Below are 21,441 nucleotides of genomic sequence, written 5' to 3'. Positions count from 1 at the left end.
AGCACAGTCTCACAAGCTTTGATCAGATGTGACTGGTATGCATTTGGACCTGTGATGCGAGTACAGCTTGCGAATGTGACAGAATGAGACAAAGCGACGGATGCTGAAAGCGACACTATCAGCAGCTCGCCTAGGCAGAGAAGGGCGCCAACCTCGCCGACGGCTTCTCGCTCTGTGTGCGCAGATCGTACTCTCCATGCTGTGTGATGTATCGTACCCATGGCAAAGCCTGATAACCTGACTTCTCCACAATCTTGAGGTATCGGACTTGAATGCCTGAAACGGTAAAGTAAGGAATCTCGAATTTGATGCTGATGGGTGTACGACGGTCGACAGTGTCTTCGCTCTTGACACTTGGCAAGCCAAAGTGAGCACGCATGAGGAACTCTTTGCCTCCGCCGAGTTGCTTGATCTTCCATACCATGGCGGACTTTTCGGGTGCATAGACGGCAGACCCTATCGCGGCCTGTGAAAAGAATGCAAGCAAGAGAAGAGAAAGGAAGGGTCAGTAAAGAAGGGTCAGTATCACAAAACGACACGCTGGCAGAGAGGGAGCGGAGGCACTTGCTCTGAACTTGGGCGTATCAGCGTCGTCTGGTACGGGGATATGGATCTCGACATTATTGGCAGTCGACCTTCTCTTGAACTGAGCCTTGACTTTGACCATGAACTCGATCCTGCTTCCCTCATGTCTCTCCACGATTGCCTCTGCCCAGATGAGCGGCTTGACCTGTGTGCTGAGACGGTAGCTCATCAACTCGAACTCTCCATCCGGTGGAATGAAGGAGATGGTCCTATCATTCTCGAACCTGGACAGTCGAACGCACTGGTGGAACTTGACATCCTCCATCTCGATCGCTTTGCCTCGCGCTGCTCTACCGGTATTTTCAAACATGACCTTATCGTTCAAGCCCAACCTCAACTCGGGCATACCGGACAAGTAACACTTCATCTTGATCGCACCCAAAATCTCGCTCCTGACCACATTACCATTTGCACTGACCAACAAGTTGACCGACTCAACGACATCCAAAAACACCTCGTTCTTACGATATCGAATCCCCTCGGATCTCCACGAGACAGCATTGGTCACCGCCATAGGTGGTCGTACCTGCACTTCCAACTTGTGCGACTCCTGAGTGATGTACTCTTGCAGGATCTTGGACTCGGTGGTTTGAGGGTAGCCAAAGTCCATCATCTCATCAAGAAGCTCGTAGATGATGACAAAGTTGTCACGGATCGATTCTTCCTCGAGCTCTTTGAAGTATTCTTCGAGAACGGAAGCGAGTTTGTGAAGAAAGATGAGCACTTCGGCTGCGTTGGAGTTGCGGCGTGAGAGAGCGAGAAGGTAGAGATTGTTGTGTCGGATGAACATGTAGTTGACTCCTTCAGAAGAGAAGCATGGACTGACAGAGCTTCCGCCCGCTTCTTCTTCGAGGTCTAGGAGAAGGGGAAGGAACTTTTCGACTGCGGTTGGGGAGATATCATCACGGTAGGATCGCTGGATGAGCGACTTTCCTTTGAGGTCGACGATTGCGATGAGCGAGGTCATCTTGACTGAGGGCTATTGCAGGCCAGCTCGGTTGGTGTGAGAGCTGCGAGGTGGTGTCGACTCGAGGACCACGGCGTAGGGCAAAAGGGTCGCTGCTTGTTTGTTTCAAAGCCACTCGAGGTGTCCTTCTTCCAAGTCGGAGGGCGAGATGGTTGTGGCTGAAAGTCTTGGTTGACTGCAAAGTGATAAAGGTGAGACAGGGTGCGAAGAATGAATAGGCAGCAGATGCGATGCCCTTCGAAAAAGCACAAAGGTGGCCTGTGTTGTGCTGAGGATGACGATCCAGCAGGCCGAATCGGGGATCGGACAGATTCAAGCTAATCGGGGATAGGATAGATCTAATTGAATCGAGAATTGGACAGAGCCGATCGGAGAGAAAGATTGGATGCTATTGGTCTTGCTCGTTGTTGTACTCTGTCATTGAGGGTGATACTGCCACATATGGGATGAACCAGCACTTTGTATATATGTCAGTCAGAGAGCTCGAGGCTCTCGCCATGTTCTCTCCTTAGTCAATCGAGTATATCTTTCTGCCCTAAAAACAGTAGTGACATCGTACTCAGACTCTTCCCGATCGCCAGTATCGGGACGGAAAGTTCAAGATGTTGCACTCTCGGTCTTCCTGCCAGCGTCGTGCGTGTCAGCTGATGAAGGACAAGATCTAACATTTTTACACATACTATATATACAGAACTTTGGTAAAATCTTACATCTGCGGCCATAGAACCTTGAAAGCACCGCATCCCGTCCGATCTGCGAAGTTAAGCAAGGTATCGCCTAGTCAGTACTGCGGTGGGGGACCACGCGGGAATCCTAGGTGCTGCAGTTCTGTTTTTTTCCCCGCCTCTTTGCTGCTGTTAGGCCCTCGTTATCGCTGGCTGCCGCCGGAACTCGGCAATTCTCTGGTGGCGTTGCTCGACACTTGAAGTTGCTCGGATCAGCCAACACCCATGCCCAACGGTGGTAGTTTTATGTCAACATAGCTCCTCTCACTCACTTGCTCAAACATATCTATAAGGCAGGCCTTTTGCGGCCGTACGGCCAGAAGGGATGGCTGAAGCAGGAAGAACTTGTGCTTGCACGCCACGCTCGCTGCTGGTCTGGCGGGGTGACAGCGTTGGAACCTAGTCAGCGTGTCAGCACGGAGCCAGAGACCGCGAATGGCAGCGACAGCGACAGGAGCTCGAATCTGTCTGCTCAGAGCCGTGCTGAATCGAGCCCGATCTACCTTAAAGTCGATCCAAGCGATGCGACCTGCAAACGTACCTCACCACACGCCACCGTCAGTCTGAGTCATTCAGCTGCCGGCCAACCAGGCTAGCAAGGATTGACTTGAATGCAATGGATGCAAACCGGTGTTGTCAAGAGGTCGGTCGAACGACGATGGAAGGCATTATTTGTGAGACCATAGAAAGGAAACTTCGTTGACTAGAGCGGGATCAAAATGGCACGTCATTTTCTCAGCGACTGTCTGTCTGTCTGTCTGTCTGTCTATCTGTCTGCAGCGCACGTCTTTTTTTTTTTTTTTTTTTTTTTCCCATCCAGCCTTTGGAACACGAGAAAAGGGTCTGAAAGTTGGGTTTAGGCTGTCCTGGCGATCCAATTTTGCTCATTTTCGAAGTCGAGATAAATGCCTTTCCAACGTTGTCCCCTTCCTCGTTGTCCCCTCCTCGTGCTAGAACGTGTTCTTTGATCGTCTGTTGCTCTTCGAGTAGACAAGCGGAAGCTGTGGGAGTGACTGTGTTGGAAAGAGGCGCTTCTCTTGATTTCAAAACTGTCTTTCAAAATTGTGATCGCCTTGTTGAACAGTGATCAAGAGGTGATTTTGAGAGGTGTGGCCAGTGCGATTTGACAGAGCCTAAGGTATCCCCAAAATGGGCGGAGGGCTATTCAACATCCAGGAATGGAGACAACGACGACGGCGAGGGCTATGAAGAGTAAGGGCGAGGCATAAGCCGGGCAAAAGACAAGCGGATGGAATAGGGGGCAGCGGCAACGAGTGGGTTGGATTGTGCAAAGAGAACAAAAAAGAAAAAAAGGAAAAAAAAAAAAAAAAAAAAAAAAAAAAAAAAAAAAAAAAAAAAAAAACTGCGAGCGGGAGAGCTCTGATCCGAAGTTGAGCAGCGGTGTTCTTTGCAAGGTCGACGTCGACGTTCATCATGCTCTATGCAATGACACGGAAAGCTGCCAGACAGATCGACTCGCCTTGCTTTGCTTTGTCTTGTCTTGTCTTTTCCCCTGGTGAGGCGAGCCAAGGCTGCTCCAAACCTCGCTGTTGCAAATTGAAAGCATCCTTCGTGCGTGCGCGTCTAGCGCAATCAAGAACACACCCCTAGCAATCACACTGAATTCTCTCGATGCTGAAGCTATCATAGATAGGCATAGAGTGGTATCTGGCGTCAAGCGCTGGAAAGAGAAGTGGTGTAGGATGAGCTCCAGATGCCTTGACTGCGGAAAGAGATAGATAGAGACACCCAGATGCTCATCAACAAGGCAGCAGACGGCGAAATGTGTGGAAAACAGACACGCTTATTTTCGCCTTTCTTGATGTGTCGTTGCTACAGAAGCAGTAGAGACGCCCTCTTCCTCTCGCTCTCTCTCTTTCTCTCTCGTCCCTCGTCCCTCGTCCCCGCCCCCTTCGCCCCGCCCTTTCTCTTGGGTCATTGGGCACTCTCTTGTGTGGTTGCATCTGCAGTCCTGCATTGGAACCTGTGATTCTTGATTCTAACTCTCCCTTTTCCAGCCGGCCGCTTTGTCTCGCTTTGAATCTCTCTCTCTTTTGGAATTGAGCGCCTTCCGCTTGCCCGCAAAAAAGCTGCCCAGTCCACTCTTCATCCTCCTCTCCTCTCTTCCCCTCTTTCCTCTCTACTTCCACCATCTTATTCCAACACTCTTCAACATCATCAAGACTTTTGTCTTGTCCACTTTCACCAACACTCTTTCTACCAACAACACCTTCGACAAACCAAGCTCTTCAACAATGTCTGCCGCCGCCGCCAAGCCCGTCGCCAAGAAGGCCGCCTCCAAGAAGGCTGCTGGCACCAGCGTCTCCTACGAGGTAAGTTTCTGATTTCAACTCGGCTCGTCTTTGGCGCCACTAGTTAGTAACTACTGAATGTCGTACGAGTGTATACTACTGCTCAGCCCTGCCTATAGAGACCGTGGTCGCGATCTGTTGGTCAGCTGCTTTTCGGAACGATAGACAGAAACGCGCGCGCGCGTCTTGGAGGAGGCGATGCAAAAATAATATTACTACCTCGCCCTCAGATGCTCAGCCGATCACAACGACATGGAGAACATTCTACTGACCACTCGCCACTCACTTCTGCCCATCCTCACGCTCATCGCTGTGCCCCTTGCTCTCTCCATCCCTGTCTATGCCCTCGCGTCGCGTTCTTCAGGCGATGATCAAGGAGGCCATCCTTGCCCACCCCGCTGACGCCCGTGCTGGTATCGGCCGTGCCACCATCAAGAAGTACATCCAGTCTCACCACCCCGAGACCGCCAAGGGCTCCGAGGCCAGCTTCAACACTCGTGTCAACCAGGCTATCACCCGCGGTGCCGAGAAGAAGACCTTCCTCCTTCCCAAAGGCCCTTCCGGCAAGGTCAAGCTCGCCCCCAAGGCCAAGGTCGAGAAGAAGGCTCCCGCCGCCAAGAAGCCTGCTGCCAAGAAGGTCGCAGCTAAGAAGCCTGCCGCCAGCAAGGTAAGTTCTCCTCGTCATCATCACCGTCTTTGATCAGGGCGCATGGATCGAGGGATCGAGGGATCGAGGGATGGTGAAAATAATTTTATTTTCGCTGGCCCCGGCGCGTGCTGCGCATTCGCCTTTACTAGTCGGCGCACCTGCATCGTCACCCACTTCCACCGCCTTGCAACCCCCCTTGATCGTCAAGGTCATCACCGTCGTCGTCGTCGTCGTCATCATCATCATCATCATCATCGTTGATGACCACAGCTCAATCTCCCATTCACAACAAAGGTCACTGACGCCACTCCCCCTTTCTGACCTTTGCCTGACGCCTACCGTTACTCCCACAGACGGCTGCCAAGAAGCCCACTGCCAAGAAGGTTGCCTCGTCAACGGCCACCAAGGCCAAGAAGCCTGCTGCCAAGAAGGTAAGTTTCACTCCATTCTCCTAGGCGTCGGAGTCGTGCTTGCTGGCGTGATTCTTGCTGAACGCGACGGTCGCGTTGGCGAGCTGAGCTGGTTGACTGATGCAGTGTCACCAAAACACGTCTTGGGGATGCTTTTCCATCAAGCTCAGCATATTGCCCTTTGCTCCCAAAGCTAACCTACACTCGGACGCTGATCGCCATCCCCCTTGTCTCGCCGTCGCTCTCCTGTCTGATGAACATCTAGACTGACGCTCCTGCCGGCAAACCTCTTGCTCCCATTCAACCAAAGGCTGCCAAGCCCGCCGCCAAGAAGACCGCTGCCAAGAAGGCATAAGTGCCCACTCTAACTTTCTCCACAAAGTTGTAGCTGCTCTCGATTGTGATACCTTGTTGCTCGTTGCGCCTGTCTGGCTCGTTGGCCTCGGTCTCTCTTTCTTAGCATTAAGCTTTGATTGTCGTCATCGTCATGGTCGAATCCTTGACCTTGTCCCTTTCTCCTTCTTTTGGAGGCAAGGACGGGCAAGATGGCTTGACGCCTTGTGCCTCGGCTTGCTTGCTTCCCCCTCACCTTTGTACAACACTGGCTCCTTTGTTTTTGTCGTGTTTGCTGTTTTGCTACCTTCATTGCGACTTGGTCTTGGTCTCTCTTGCTTCTATTCGATCATCTAGCATGGTTGCGATGAGAAGATGGGCTCAAAGATGTCGCACTCGTCTGCGCCATTCGGTTCTGGCCTGTCTCTCTCGCTTTCCTCCTTTTGTTTCTTTGTATTAATGGTTATCCTCTTTTCTCGGTCTAGTTGTCTTTGTTTGTGATTGTCTGCCCGCCTTCTGAGCTAGCTGGCCGTCATGTTTTGATATTCGATCCAGACCGTTGAGGCTCGATTGCGTTGCGCAAGCTCAGAGATGCAGTCAGCCACGGATGGCTGGCCGGCGCGCCTTGTTGAAAATTTCATCACGCGGCTCAGATCGATCCGCGCATTGACTTGGAGTTGCCCACTCTTGACTCAGCATTGCGGCTGCACAAGAGAGTTGATGAGTGTCCTTTGGATGCAACAGCTAGCATCCATATCTATCGAAAAGTGATCTATGATAAAGTTGATGGTGTGCAAGCAGAACGAAGCTAGAGAAAGCATGCATCACGCCTCTGTTCACCGCGCAATAAGCATGCACTAATTGACTGCTCTTCGCACGTGACCCTGCAGCAAGACCCTGCGCGAAGGATTTCTCGCATAGAAAATCATGTGCATTTAGACGGTGTAACAAATTTATGCTGAAAAATCCACAAGGACTCAGCTCCCACTTCTCAGCTGCTTAGCGAAGGCTTTCAAGCTTGCCCTCTGGACCGTTCTTCTTGCACCAGGGCAACAAACCATGGCCAAGCTGTCTCTCAACCTGCAACCGTAGCTTCGTCTACTGATCTCGCTACATCGGAACAGCATTCTGTCGCTACATCGGAACAGCATTCTGTCGCTACATCGGAACAGCATTCTGCATCTCCTCTCGGAATGGAAAAGCTCACTTATACCCTAGCCACGGAAGCGGATGTCCAAGCCAACGTCCCTCGCACAGGCCAGTCATGTTCGATAGCATCATTGACACTTAGCCCTGCCTTCTCGATGGCGACCAAGAGATCAGTTGACGATCCACGACAGAAAACTCTCGAGGTCTGAAGCCTGCCCTCGGTGTCAGGGCCCCGCTTGTTACCCTCGCTCGACGCAATGGACGCCATTGAAAAGCTCACAGAACGGACTGCCGCCTCAATTCAAGCATCCCTGCTTGCGGTCAAAGTCGAGGACGTCTGTCGCATTCTCTTTCGACATGCCCTCCAGAGCAATTACAAGCTCTTCAGGAACTCTGCAGGCAAAATCAGCCTGTCTGTCGACTACGCTACCTGGACCATCACTCTGTCCCACCAAATAGATCCTGGCAGCCAACTTTCTTCTCACTCAAGCTTCGAAGCGACTGAAACTGAACAAGACGAGCTAAGCCTGCTCTCTCATCTCGGACTCGTTCACATCACCTTGACTTCCTCATCCGGCACTGAGGCTTGCATCTGGCAGGAGGGTCACCGTACCCTGTCAGAACTACCTTCCACGCCGCTTGTCGCGCCTCCGTCTTCAAGCGGAGATGCCTCCATTAGAGGAGTCACAATATCCGTTCATGACGTCTTTCACGCCATGCCCGTACGTCGCCGGCTCATCCTATCCGAGGCTGAAAGGAAGAGTCGCATGGATTCGCTCGCTCATTGCCTTCGAGAGCTTTCCTTGCTGACGCCCGAGGCAACTTTCAAGGCCAGCGTTCAAAATGCTGCTCCGTCAGACGGCAGCTTGCCGGCTTTCAAGGATCTTCTCCGCCTACCTAGAGCCAAAAGTCTTCTGCATCGCTGCCGAGCTGCGCTCGGAGCCAACGACCTCGACTCGAACCGCATGCAAACAATCTCACAGGAGCGCTCTTTCGCCGCCGTCAAGATAAGGGTCGATGGGTTCATCTGCCCAGCATTGACAGCGCACGTACCACAGATCATCTTCCTTCAAGGCCGCATCTGGCCTGGTTCCAACATACCAAGCGGCTTGGAACATTCAGATCGAGACTCTGCGGTCTTTGCCTCGCTTCTATCGACCTTCCAGTTGGGCTGGACTGAAGAAGTCGCATCCAGACGTGCAAGGCATCACCTCCTCTCACCCGACCTGTATCGGAAGGTCAACCAACGCATCTTGGCTCTGCCAGAATCCGGGCGTGAGAGAAGAGTACCACCAAACTTTGCTTTCGTTCTTCGGATCACTTTGACCAAAGGAGCTCAAGCTATGGCACAGCCAGAAGGGGCACCTGCTTTGGATGCCGCTTCTTTTGAAGCGACGTTGCTCGATGCGATCTCCAGTGGAACCTCTGAGACCAACGACACTGGTTCGGAAACATCACGGAAGCGCAAGCGTTCGAGCAGATCTAGCACCGCTGGCCAAGCACAATGCTCCACTCCAGCCGTGTCGCCAATCAAGACTCGTCCTGCAACGTCATCTTTGGCGACCGAGTCACCAAGCCAAGGAGGTGAAGCACCAGACGGCATGGTCGAATGGTGCGACCCTGTCAACGGTCGACTATTCCACCTGGATCTGCGCACAGGGCATAGCATCCCTGTCAATCCAAGTTCGTCGACGAAGAGGACCGCGGCATCACCACGAGTCAGCGCAGTACGTCAAGGGATCGTCGTAGATCTCTCAAGTCTCAGAAGGGGTCTCGCCTTGTCTGTATCAAAGGGAGGAGCACAAACCATTCCTGTAGGGGACAGTGATGACGAGTTCGATGATCCGAGCTTGGATGCTGCGCTCGCCTCCATCCCGTCTCCATCTCGAGCTGCTATGGTCGACGTCTCTCGGCAAAGCCGTTTTTTCGATTCGAGGCGACCTGAGTCCAGATCTGGAGTCCATCCTCTACGAAATGATCAGGATGTTGATCTTGACGAAGCTGCCCAAGGGCTTGCGGCGACCGAGCTCGAGCTCGCGATCTCACGCTCAGACCTGCAGGATGCTCAGGTTCTTGATCAGGTCGATGGCAAGTTCATCCTCTGCACTACATCGCCATCTCCCATCTCGGAGAATTGGGAGCCGGTACTGTTCTGCATCGATCAACATGCTGCGGACGAACGATGTCGACTTGAGCGGCTACTCGATGACTATGTCAAGGGCTGTAAGGAGGGCACAGCAGCTCACGCTCTACCAGCGACACTGACACTCGCAATCACAGTCAAGCAGTACGAGCTCATCACATCGAACGCAGGAAACAAGCAAGGCCTGGCCAAGCTGGGCTGGGTGATTGAAAAGGCTCTCATGGTACACGCCGAGCTTGGTCACGCGCAGGTGGATCTCAGAGGCGTGCCATATGTGCTCAGAGAGCGTACACTCACCGACAAAGGAAGGGTGAAGGATCAAGGACTGCTGCACTCTGTCTTTGTTGCTTGCCTGGACGAGCTGGCAACATCGCCTTCTCCCTCTGCTAAGGTCATGGTTGACAAATGGGGATCAGACTGGCTCACAGCGTCTCGCACCATCCCGACTGCTCTGATGGACATCATCAAGAGCACGGCCTGTCGCAGCGCCATCATGTTCAATGATCCGCTGAGCCAGGAGGCCAGTGAAAGGCTGGCTAGGAGGCTAGCCGAATGCAGGTTTCCGTTTCAGTGTGCTCATGGACGGCCCAGCTTGGTGCCTTTGTGCGAGATCAAAACCAGGCAACAGCGGGCTGGTGATGCTGAAGATCTCATCTCTTACAACGAGATAATGCAATGCTAGTAGTGTCCAACAACCTTGTCAGATGCCTGAGTTAATTATGTTTGCGAATGGGTACAAGTACAAAGTGTGACCATGCTCAATCGTGAGGCTCTCTCCGCAAATCAACCAACCCCCTCAAACTCTTGGCTACCGACTCGGCAAAGTCGATGGCATTTTGGATGGTAGAGTTTGGATGCAAGCCACCAGCTGTCTGTGCTGGTCCCACCTCTTCTGGCGTACAATATTGATTAAAGTGACTCTGATCCATCTCTCCTCCGACCAGCGCTGTTAGTTCAATCACCACCGTCGCACCCTCAGGATCGAGTGGAACCCAATCGTCCGTATACGAGGTTGGATCGGGGGTGAAGATCCTATACATGTTGAGAGTATGTTTTGTTCGCTGTGATGGATTCAGAGGGTTTGGTGAAGCTGTTGACGACTGCCGTGACAAAGTCTCGTTCAATGCAAAGGTGAGACCGTACCGCAGCAAGGTGAAATGTGGACGCCAGCCTATCGAAGAGACGAAGCTTTTCCAGCCATTGATGAGGTCGGTATCAAGCCATATGTTCGGGTCGAAGCCTGGAAATGTATCCCCTCCTTCCGCCGCGAACGGGTCGCGTTGGTCAACGCTATGGCCGGGAGGAATGGGAGTATCGGAAAGAAGCTGAACATTGTAGCTCGGTCTAAGGGATGCTTTGGGATATTGTCGTTCTGGTAAACTGGGAAATGGAAGAAAGAGGGTACATTCTACTGATTCGGATTCTACTCCTTCCAAGTAAATCCTGTTGAGGCTCTCTCGAACTCGAAGCTTGACACCTTTGCGTGCTTTGACTACGCTGGCCCAAGCATTGTCGCCTGTTTCGCGAACGCCGGATGTTTCATCATCGAGTCTTGCGAGCACTGTTTCTTTCTCGCAGAGAAGTGCTGGCGGAAGAGTGGCCAGGCTTGTTTCGATCCGATGGAGGAGGGCGGGGACGAGATGGAGTGGAAGTGTGCCGAGGAGAGAAACTTGCGGTTGCTGTGCTGTTGTTGATGATGAGCGTTTAGCTGGGTTGCTGGAGGAAGAGGATGGTGCGGTTGATGGACCGGCGCCAGCGCCAGTGCCGCCGCTTCCACTTGCACTTGCACTACCAGCAGAAGCGCCGAGATTGGCTCTTGATGCTGCTGCTGATGCCATCCTAGGAGATGAGCTAGCTGCTGTGCCGATGGTGAACACTTTGGAAGAAATGAGAGGAAGAGGATGCATATGTACGGTGAAAGCGAGATTGTGGAGAATCTTCCGACCTCGCTTAGGTCATCATGACAATGAACTAATTATGGAAGGCCTAACATTCCTGGTCCTTTCATCTAACTATGGAAGGCCTAACATTCCAGGAAATTGCACCTTGCACTTGAGCACGCATAAACTCGCCGCTTCTCTGCAATGCGCACTCCTGCGCTGTATCGCCGCTCAAAACGACACCAACGGTCAACCTGTTTCTTGGCTGCTGTCTTGCAAAGCATATGCTATATCATCAGTCGCTCTCTGCAACGTTTCGCTTTTGATGGTTCATCCTGGTTATCCTGCAAACTCGCAGCGTAACCTTACCTTTCACAGTTGGAACCGTGCAAAAGACGGTAATCTTGTATTGCCGGTCTCGGCTCTACCTCTTTCGAGCTGGATCATGGTCAAAGCCAAGGAGACAAAGGGGAAGGAGGGAGAGATCGCGGCTGGCTCAAGCAGACTCCATCGCCGAGGCGGAGTTTGCAACACGTGTTCTTTGTGCGCTTTTGGTGTTGTTGTTGTGGTGGTGTTGTGGTGGTGGTGTTGTTGTTGTTGTTGTTGTTGTTGTTGTCAAACAGAGCGAGGAGAGAGAGGCGAGCCTGAAAATAATGCTGCACGTCGGCCTTAAAGTGCGCATGATACAGGTCTAAGCAGCTCCAAGCAGCGTAGGATTGCAATCCAGATTCCAGAGCCAAAGACGAGGAGCAGCAGAGATGCAACACAGCCGCCGATTGACAGCCGTCCAGCATCGACTCGACTGGGACTGAGGGTATGCTTGTGATGCCATGATCGCAGCAGCGGCCCTCTCTGTTCTTTCGCCACCCCCTATTCGGCCTTGCAACGAACGAAGGATCTCACCATCCGCCTTGGGCCTTGGGCCTGTTCTCCGAGCCATGGATCTGGCATTCCTGAATCGAAGCCCTTCACAGCCATCTGAGCTTTGGACGAGTCTTCTTTTCAATAACATTTGCGCATCACTGCATCATTGATCTGCTTGGTGTGTGGTGAGATGCTTTTCTTTGCAAAGCTTGCTTGCTTTGTGACACACCAACGGTCTGGCTTGGGCTAGCTCGCTTGATGGCATACACGGATTGCCAAAGCTTACCACTGTCTAAGCAGGTGTACAATGGTCAACCCTTGCCTCTTCAGCTTGTCATGATCAGTACACGCCTGCTGTACGGTCAGCCTCCAGTCGAGATCCAACCAAGCCATTGGTTTGCCAGAACGGCACTGCAGCACCCCCACTCCACCCCTCGCTTGGCAAGTCCTCGCCCACCCCGTCGCCATCGTCGCCATCGTCGCCAGTCTCTACTACCATTGTCTCGACTTTTTTTTTTTTTTTTCTTTTTTCTTTTTTCATTGTATGCCATCTTTGGCCTCTGTTGGGTACATATCGAACTACATCATCCACCACAACACTGTCTTTGCCCCCACCCCCCACCGCAGCTTGGCAAGCTACACCCACATCAGGTTTCATCACAACGGCAAACGTGATTCTCTCATTGGTTCGTTGGCTACCCACCTTGATATTCTTCTGCCAGCCGACGATCATCGATAACAAACGGAATTGCTTGCGACTCTTCATTCTCTGCTGTTGTGCAGTGCGCTGGGAAGAAGGAGATGCAACACAACAGCGCGTAACTCGGCAGAACAACACATCAGCGGCTGTACAACTGCTTCTCGTCGACTTGTATTCATCGCTGCATCATGCTGAAGGGCAGCACTTAGACCATCGAGCTAGCTAGTCAGCAAGGCAATACGAAGAGCAGCTGCTTTCATCAGTCATCACCTCACAGCTGCTTGCTTTACTACAACTTGGTATCAGTCAAATCCAGCCTTCTGAAGCGTAACAGGACAAGATGGCTAGCGCATCGACTTCAAGATCAGGCATGGATGGCCAGAAGGTCTCTGGCAAGCCATCAAAGCTTCTTGCTCGTTCCAAGACACTTTATCGCTCGCCGCATGGTGACAGTGGATCAGGAGCTGGATTCTGGCTGGCTAACAGCCCAAGCCCAAATATGGCTTCATTTGCAGATTCTGCCGTGTCGAGCAGCAAGGAGACCGACTCTGTTGTTCGAAGCAAGGATAGCCAAGGGGCATCAACTTCATATCAGCAGGCTGGACAGCAGAAGAAGAGGATCTATCACTTTTCCGCTGAACTGGCACGTGCTTCGCACGGCGGCTGTGCCATGACTCTGGGAGGTAGCATGGACTATGAGCCGACCTACACCGCGGCTGAAGGATGCAAAGGGTCGATGGATGACGGGGATGTAGACCTCGACCTCTCCTTCGATTATGTCTCCCGCTTGGATGGGTCTCTGTCGTTGGATCCACGGGAATCGAGCCAAGCTGAGCTGGAACCTCGTCTCACCAGCCACTTTTCACCCGATCACACGCCAGAGTCGGTAGAAGCTCCAAGCTCTCACAATGCGGCAAAAGCGGCCATAGAGACAAGATCAACCTCTTCCAACTCTCTTTCCTCTTGGACAGGCTTCAGCACATCACCTTCTCCAAACAGCAAAGCACTCAGGAGCATGAGGGCCAACGCGGATTGGGAGAAAAGGAGGAAAGCACCACCTGCACCGTTGAACTTGACAGCTGGAGCAGAGGCTAAGCGACAACGAGGGCTTGCGATGGAAAGAGCTCAGAAACATGCGCAAGAGCGCAAGCTGCCGTTGATGGGCACAATGGTGTCAGGGCCCAGTGCCGAGCTTGGTCCAGCTAGTGGCGAGCTGATTGGCAAGAGCGTCTTCTCGCCAGTGACGCCAGCGACAGGGACGGCCGCTTCGTTGCCTGCTGCGCAAGAGCCGTTACCATTGACACCGCTCAGCGCAACAAGGAGAGGAGCAGCCATCCACCGTCTGCCTCGGCACAATCCATCGGCTTCTCACGACGGCACACCCGATTCGGCATGGATCCGAAGAGCTGCCTCTACATCAGCAGCAACAGCGAAACAGCAGAGCTTAGACACGCTTCGCCGCACACCAAGCTCGGCAGCGCACTCTTGCCACCAGGCAAGTGCAGTGCAACAGAGACGTCGAGCACGATCGCACTCAAATCGGTCCTTCCGAACTTGGGCATCTCCCGCCTCACTTGGTCCACCGCCTTTGCCACCTCCCAATAAGCCTTTGCCTTGTCCTGCGCCCAGTCCGTCATCCAAGGAGCACTCTCTCCCTTCCACCTCGGCTTATCACACTGCCAAGAATTCAAACTCGACCATCACAAAGTCGGCAGGCACTCGACCTTTAGTCTCATCAGTCGACTCTAGCCAAGCAGCTCGCTCTCTCAGGTGCAGAACAGCACAGAAGCGTTCGAGTTCGGACAGTTTCCGAACAGCCATCTCTGACGCTATCACCGTCGAAGCCAGCAGCAGCAGCAGCAGCAGCAGCAGCAGCATCAGATGGCGAGAGCAATTGTCGAATGCTCCTCCGCTGCCACCACTGCAGCGATACGAAGCACTCTTCCCCGCTCAAAACGATTGCCAGGCCGCACATCCCTCAGCACCGTTGGATGGCCCTTTGACGATCGAATCGAGCAATCTGCTGGCTATCCCACCCACCACTACAGCTTCCACATTGACATTCCTACCAATCACATCCAGCAGCCTAGTGGGATTTTCCGCAACGACATGGAGCATGTCAGATCAATCTACTCCTTCAACGCATCACACTCCCTTGACGCCTTTCACGCCCATGTTTGATCTCATGCCGGGCACCGCTACGAGCGCCAAGACACAGTTCACGGCTGCGACACGCCCGTCTATCTGCAGCGAGCCACCTCAGGCTCACCAGAATCAGGGCAAATCTGGGGCGCAGGCTGAGCCTCGTGGCGGACGCAACACCGAACAGTGCATCCTCACCCAGCGACAACGTAAAGCACTCCTTCAGAGCGAAGAGCGTTTCTTTCACGCTGCCCAGACTTTGGCACGCCTATCCATTCGAGCAGACGAGCGCCACAACGCAGTGCATCCAACCATCAGCCTACCAGCGACGCAAGAAGAGGCCACCTCCGAAACTAGATCAAGGCAGGACTCGCGCAGTACCGACGCCACGGACGATGATCAGCATCCTAGAGCGCGCCAGACCTTGGTCATCTCGACCGTTTCCACACCGGATGAGAGCGTTGATCCGTTTGCGTTTGTTGCGCGCAAGCCCACCTTGATTCCTGATGGATCGTCATCGATTGGCCTTGATGTCGGAGCTGCTATGCACAACGCAGTACAATGTTCACAGGAGGCAGGTCCAAAGCCCACGACATGCAATCAAAGTGCAACAACGGGTCCTTGGCCGCAGTCTCCCTTGCTGCTCAACCTCAACTTGCCCAACGAGGCAGGCGTGAAAGCGACAGCAGAGCCCGTCGTATCTCCAGCTCTGACCACCATCATCCACAGCAACTATGCGACACCTCAGATTGATGCGCACCACGCTGACGAGGGCTCGAGCGCCGAGGCTCCAGCTTCACAGCACCTATCTGCCCTTCAAGGTCTTGGTCTCGAGTTTGACTCTCCCGATCCCAACGCTGGCCCTGCCTCTACTCAAGGTGGCGTGAAAGGCTTTGCGCCCATCACCACCGACCTCCTCCGTCAGGCCTCACGATGCATGACCCGCTTCCCGCAACATTCCGCTTCGCCCCACCTATCCATTCAAATGTCCCCTGGCGACAATGACAAGCTCAACCGCTCTCGCTCAAAGTACAAAGAAGCTCTTCTCACCCGCGCATCTCGTCAAGAAGATCTCCACTCTCAAGACCCTCACAAACACGGTCTCGGCTTTGACCTCGTCAACGGCCCAAGCCCTCTACTCCCCAACGACTGCCGCTCGCCTCGTACAGCAAGTGGCAAAGTGCTCGGCAGCAGCGCACCCAGCGGCCTGAACGCAATCGTCCAAGGGTCTCCTGCAGACGTCGCTGTACACCGTGCACAAGTCAACACCAACACTCAGGCTCTGTTGCACTCGCAAAGCATCGCTTCTTCAATCTCTGCTTTCGTCTATAACGCCACTCCCGCACCGACTGCCGATGCAGAACAACCTCTTCCCCTCTCGCCGAACAAGCCCAAAACCGGCAGCATCGGATGGCGTCGCAGCACAACAGCACGAAGGAGTCAAGCGCTCGCGCTAGGTATGCGATCTGACAAGCAGCACACTAATCAAGACAGTGCCGATGCCAAGTTCGTCAATATCGATTTGGACCATGGTGGGCTTCAGACTGAAGTAGAGATTGAGAAGAAAGGTGGAGAGGCGGCAAAGGCCGGTCAGTGGGTGAGCAAGCTATGGAGCGCAATGGCTTCTCCCAGGAAGACGTCGTTTGGTGTTGGGGCAAGTACAGGTGATCGTAGTGTTGATTTGGAGCTGGCAGATAGCTCAGGTGATCAGAGTGGAGAGAAGGTGGAAGGATCGACCTCAGGAAAGGGAGCTAAGGGGGAGAGGACGGCTTCTCGTGCCTCCTTCAGACCGCTTTCGCTCGTAGAGAAGAGGCAGAGCAGCGCAAGGTATCACTTGGATGCAGCTACGAGGCAGAGATTCAGATCGCCAACGCCAGGTGAGCAAGATGAGGTGGCCGAGAAAGACGCTCGTGCTGTAGCTTTGCGATTGCTCGCCGGCTCGCCACGCTTACCACCTCCCGCCGAAGAGCAGGCTGATGGCCGCGCCGATCTCTCATCCGAAAAAAGGGAGAAAGAACCTATCGACGCACTCAAGAAGCTTCGTCGTATGAGCGCCGTCGAGCGTCAAAAGAAACGAAACTCTGGTATCGCATACATCACTTCCACTACGGCCGAGGTCGAATCCCCTCGCCTCGCATACGTCTGCAACTCCACTGACGATGCTGCTCAGCACCAAGTTGACCCAGCAGTCCGCCATGGTGGTCTGTCGAGAGCAGGAAGCATGAACAACAAGCGTATGTCGATGACGATGTTTGGCGGCAAGGAACGATTCAGTACTTCGCCAATGCCACTGTCAACTGACACCACGGCAGCAGCAGTAGCGACGGCGGTGGGTGCGGAGCGAGCTTGGCTTGATGCGATGCGCTCTCCGCGGATGGCAGACAGCCCATCGGGCTTCACACCAACGATGATGTTCGAACCTCAGGACTGGGGTGTCAATCCGCCACAGCAGCGACAGGATTCGAACCACATCCCGCTCATGCTGTCGGGCAGTGCTACTGCAGCTCATCGTCAAGCTCCACCTCCAGTCTCAGCCAATGAGCATGGTCTGACAGTATCAGGGCTCGTTCGAGCACGCGACCAGATGCGACGCCTCGCCGGTCAGGGTATGGCGTTCAAGTCCGAAGAATTCGCACAGGCTGGGGCAGGAGAGACCTTCCACACGTCCATGCCGGATGCTCCTGATTCTTGGTCCTACCCTCAACACCCTCACCACCACCAGCAGTATTACGCCAAAGACGATTCATACCACGAACAAGAGTACGAGCAGGCACAATACCACATCACCGCACTGGGCGATTTTGGTATCAGCCCCGGGAAGAAAGAAGTCCATCTCCACCGACGTACCCGTACAGCTCGCTTTGCCCTTGACGAACAACACCACCACTACGATGACAACGAAGAAGATCATCCCGCGGTATCCATCTTCACTCGTAGCCAACACCGTCATCGTGCATCTGGCAGTTTCTCTCTCCGCTACGGCTCTCACGATCAGCACCCCGCTCCCCGGCTCATATCCAACCGAAGCAGATCAAAGCGTCGCGCATCCACCCACCACGCAGCAGCGGCTAATCACGGACTTTTCACTAGCCCAGGAGCACTGCTGGACAGCAACACGCCAAGCAAGAACATGTTTTGGGCCGGTTTCCTCGGTATGCCATGGCTATGGATGATTGGTGGCTGGTACCTAACTCCCGATGGTCAGCTTAGACATCCCTCAGCAGATGATCCGAGGGTCAGGAACAAGTTTGATGTCTGGCAGCACGTGCCAAGTATGCAGCAGCAGCAAGGGTCTGCCAGTTCGAGCCCTAATCCTGGATCGAGTTCGACTACGTTCGGTGGCGGTGCAAGCTACGAGCAGTTCTGGAGTCAGGGTGAGAGCGGGTTAGGATTGAGCGGATTGCCATCAATGTCCTACGCCGCTTCATCCACAAGCACAGCCAACAGCGCAAAGAATACGAATAGCGACCCCAACCGTCCACCTCCCACTAAGGTACGCAAGAGCAAAACCCGCAGCCTTGGCTCGCTACTCGATACAAACCCACAGATCAGCTTCTACCAGTCTCCTGTTCGGATGCTGCAGGAACCACAGCCGAATTTTAGCGGCGTCTGGCATGGTGCTGCTGGAATGGTCCCAGTGCCGGAAGTGGAAGAACCCAGACGAAGTCGAATCTTTGCTGGATTCCCCGACGAAGGTGAACAGCACTCTTCTGCTGGTACCTCTACAGACGGCTCCACTGCTGTGGCTCCCACGGAGCATATCAAGCCTGAAGTAGGCTACCGAGTTGCGATGGCTACCAAGCCCGCAATGGCCATGCCGTGGAAAGACTTGGAGAGATACGTACTGCTCAATCGAGTAGCAGCGATTTTGTCGGGAGTGTTGGTTTTTGCAGGCTTCACAGGAGCGGTGTATGCGGTGGTGACAAATTTTTAAAGCGCCTGCTACAGTGGCTACGTTCTCAAGCAGCTCAAATTAGGCTGGCGAGGCAGGGGAAGGAACTCGACAGTAAAATTAAAGGTAGGTACGAGAAGTTGGTTCAAATTCAACAACAGCAACAGCAGCAGCAGCAGCAGCAGCAGCAGCAGCATCAGCATCAGCAGAAGAAGCCGGCTTCAGCGGCAGACGTGTTTGCGGCTCAGAGACAAAGAATGAAGACACGAGCTGAAGATGCGGAAGAGGAAGAGATGGGTGCACAGAAAGGCGTGGGGTTGACTTCGTATGACGCTGTGCGATGGTTGAGTAGTCAACCACCGCCAGCTGCTCCTCCGTTTACGGACAAAGAGAGTGTGAATACGAACTCTCATGCGATGGAAGGGGCAGCGACGCAGAGCAATCCGGCAGGCACTGGTTCGCTGATGTTCACTGGAGCAGCAGCAGCTTTAGCCGCAACGACTTCCTCATTCACTATCTCAGGTGGTGGATTAGGAAGCTTGCTCATTGCTCTCTTCAACCCCTCTTTACTCGCTGCCACCACCGCCGCACCTCCTTCCCAGGCCGCAGACAGAGGAGAGGTGACGATTCTCTCAACCTACAACCACCTCTTCCTGCGTGCCATCTTCCGCATCGTCTTCCGAGTCATCGTCCTAATCCGTATTGCTCGGTTCCGCAACTCAGCAACACCCATATCCGCCCTCGTGTTCAACGAGCTTCTTCGCTGATCCTGCTGCTGTTGGCGCTTCTCGTACTGGTCTTTGCTAGCGAAGTAGAGTAGTAGTCACTGTATAGATACGGGTTGCAGGAGGTCAAGCACGAAGCAGGCGTGCATTTGAGATGACCTTCTCAACCAAAGTTATTTCTCTGTCGTCTTCTTTTCAGTGTGTATTGGCCGCTTTTCGTTTTAACTTTGATTCTATAGTTGCTTTGTGTAGTTGCATTGTTCGTATACAACATGTTCTTTCGCCATCGTATGTCAGCTTGTGCTAGATGTGAGTGGGAAAGAGTTGTGCGTGGAGGAGGAGGAGTGTTGTTGCTGTAGAAAAACTCGGATCTCGGATTTCTCTGGGTAGAGGAAACTGCAAAAGCACAAACCATCCTTCCCCTTCCTACTCTCCTCCGCATACCGCTCCCATACCCTCCCTATCCGCCCGCTCTCCCCTACATCCACCAACCACAATGAAACCAGCATCGTTCGCAGACGCAGTAATCACTGCCTCCAAGACCACCGATGGTCACTCCCTCGCCCAACTATTCGCCATCGGAGGACCAATCGCCGCATCCCTTCTCCTCGAACTTGGCGATCCTCGACCTAACCGTATCATCTCTTCCCTCCGCAAATGCTCAGGATACCTCTCTTCGCCATGGGAAGATATGTGTCTGCATCACTTATCCTCCCTCTATTCCTTCTCGCTCGCTTCTTCTCTATCCACTTCTTCTCTATCCACTTCAGGGCCGTATGCCGTGGACGCCGAGGGGAAAAGTAGGGCGGAGAGGTTAGGCGAAGCGTTCGATTCGTATAATGCAGCGGTCACTGCTTTTGTGAGGTATTTTGCTACGCTTACTCCCGGAAGATGGGCTATTCCGCTATTGAGGATACTGTGTTTGAACTTGAGGTGGTTGGCCGTACAAGCGGACCAAGCAGCACTCGAGGCGAGCAATGACGGTCGATCAGGGAAAGGTGGAAGTTCGAATCATCCAGTAGCAGCAGCAATCGTCGCTCCCACCGTACGAACATCTAGCGTAGCAAACAAAAGATTGGAAGAATGCGCAAGGCAACTCAACAAAGCTTTCACAGCTTGCATCGCAGATCGTAACGTTGATGTGCAAGATAGCCGCAAATGGGGAACCTACGAAATCGTCGGAATGGTCTTCAAGACTTATTTTCGACTGAAATCCGTCTCGCTCTGTCGGAACATCTTAAGAGCTATCTCTGCAGCAGTACTTCCGGATCTAGAACTCTTCCCAAAATCACAACAGGTCACCTTCCGATACTACGTAGGGGTGTTAGCGTTTTTGAACGAGGAGTATGATAAAGCCGAAGCCCAACTGAGTGCAGCGCTCAGAATGTGTAATAACAAGGCGGTCGGAAATCAAGTCATGATCCTAACCTATCTTATCCCAATCAAACTCGTTAAAGGTTACCTACCCTATCCAGCACTACTCGATATCAAACGACAACCATACATTGCCCGGAAATTGGCAGCCTATATACCATTCATCAGCGCACTACGACAAGGAGACGTAAAGAGTTTCGACTCAGCCTTAAACAACCCTATCATAGAAAGATGGCTGGTCAACAAAGGAAGTTTTATCGCCATGGAACGTGCTCGTGATGTTACCCTGCGAACTCTTCTCAAACATATCTGGTTAAGTCTACCACAAGCAGAACCACCGTCGAGACCAACGAGGTTAAGTTTGGAAACTCTACACAAAGCAACTTCAAGCAATCTCATCGGATTAGGCTATGAGCTCAACCAACTCGAATGGCTCTTGGCTACCTTGATATATAAGGGTTATGTGAAAGCGTATATTGCTCATGAACGCGCAATCCTCGTTCTCAGTGCCAATAATCCTTTTCCTCCACTCAGTAGCGTTCCTACCACTTGAACTTTGCATTTCAATCACAACCACATCTCATCTTCCTC

General features: G+C 53.1%; 6 protein-coding genes and 1 non-coding gene across 7 annotated transcripts; 5 read left to right on the top strand and 2 right to left on the bottom strand.

Annotated features, from left to right (window-relative positions):
* Positions 1-130: 130 nt before the first annotated feature.
* On the bottom strand, positions 131-1,552 carry UHO2_04226 (putative clathrin assembly protein AP47; the record flags this gene model as incomplete). Its single annotated transcript, XM_041555899.1, has 2 exons — positions 131-466; positions 569-1,552. The coding sequence occupies 2 exons, from the start codon at positions 1,550-1,552 to the stop codon at positions 131-133; spliced, it is 1,320 nt and encodes a 439-aa protein (XP_041411833.1).
* A 714-nt stretch (positions 1,553-2,266) lies between these two features.
* UHO2_10192 lies at positions 2,267-2,381 on the top strand. Its single transcript, XR_005960700.1, has one exon. It is a non-coding gene; the product is annotated as a ribosomal RNA (ribosomal RNA).
* Positions 2,382-4,532: 2,151 nt separating this feature from the next.
* Positions 4,533-6,003, top strand: UHO2_04225 (uncharacterized protein; the record flags this gene model as incomplete). Its single annotated transcript, XM_041555898.1, has 4 exons — positions 4,533-4,610; positions 4,954-5,256; positions 5,592-5,669; positions 5,959-6,003. 4 exons carry the CDS (start codon positions 4,533-4,535, stop codon positions 6,001-6,003), a joined length of 504 nt encoding a protein of 167 aa, XP_041411832.1.
* Positions 6,004-7,387: 1,384 nt separating this feature from the next.
* UHO2_04224 (related to MLH3 - insertion and deletion mismatch repair protein) lies at positions 7,388-9,955 on the top strand (the record flags this gene model as incomplete). The annotated part of the gene is made up of 1 exon (XM_041555897.1): positions 7,388-9,955. The coding sequence occupies one exon, from the start codon at positions 7,388-7,390 to the stop codon at positions 9,953-9,955; it is 2,568 nt and encodes an 855-aa protein (XP_041411831.1).
* Positions 9,956-10,031: 76 nt separating this feature from the next.
* On the bottom strand, positions 10,032-11,111 carry UHO2_04223 (uncharacterized protein; the record flags this gene model as incomplete). Its single annotated transcript, XM_041555896.1, has 1 exon — positions 10,032-11,111. The coding sequence occupies one exon, from the start codon at positions 11,109-11,111 to the stop codon at positions 10,032-10,034; it is 1,080 nt and encodes a 359-aa protein (XP_041411830.1).
* Positions 11,112-13,057: 1,946 nt separating this feature from the next.
* UHO2_04222 (uncharacterized protein) lies at positions 13,058-19,518 on the top strand (the record flags this gene model as incomplete). The annotated part of the gene is made up of 2 exons (XM_041555895.1): positions 13,058-18,715; positions 18,913-19,518. The coding sequence occupies 2 exons, from the start codon at positions 13,058-13,060 to the stop codon at positions 19,516-19,518; spliced, it is 6,264 nt and encodes a 2,087-aa protein (XP_041411829.1).
* Positions 19,519-19,972: 454 nt separating this feature from the next.
* UHO2_04221 (uncharacterized protein) lies at positions 19,973-21,403 on the top strand (the record flags this gene model as incomplete). Its single annotated transcript, XM_041555894.1, has 1 exon — positions 19,973-21,403. One exon carries the CDS (start codon positions 19,973-19,975, stop codon positions 21,401-21,403), a length of 1,431 nt encoding a protein of 476 aa, XP_041411828.1.
* Between the last annotated feature and the right edge of the window lie 38 nt (positions 21,404-21,441).

Source organism: Ustilago hordei (assembly GCF_900519145.1).
Source record: "Ustilago hordei strain Uho2 genome assembly, contig: UHO2_contig_08, whole genome shotgun sequence".
Lineage (NCBI taxonomy): Eukaryota > Fungi > Basidiomycota > Ustilaginomycetes > Ustilaginales > Ustilaginaceae > Ustilago > Ustilago hordei.
The sequence above is the reverse complement of the archived record's forward strand: the minus strand, read 5'-3'. Positions and strand labels throughout refer to the sequence as shown.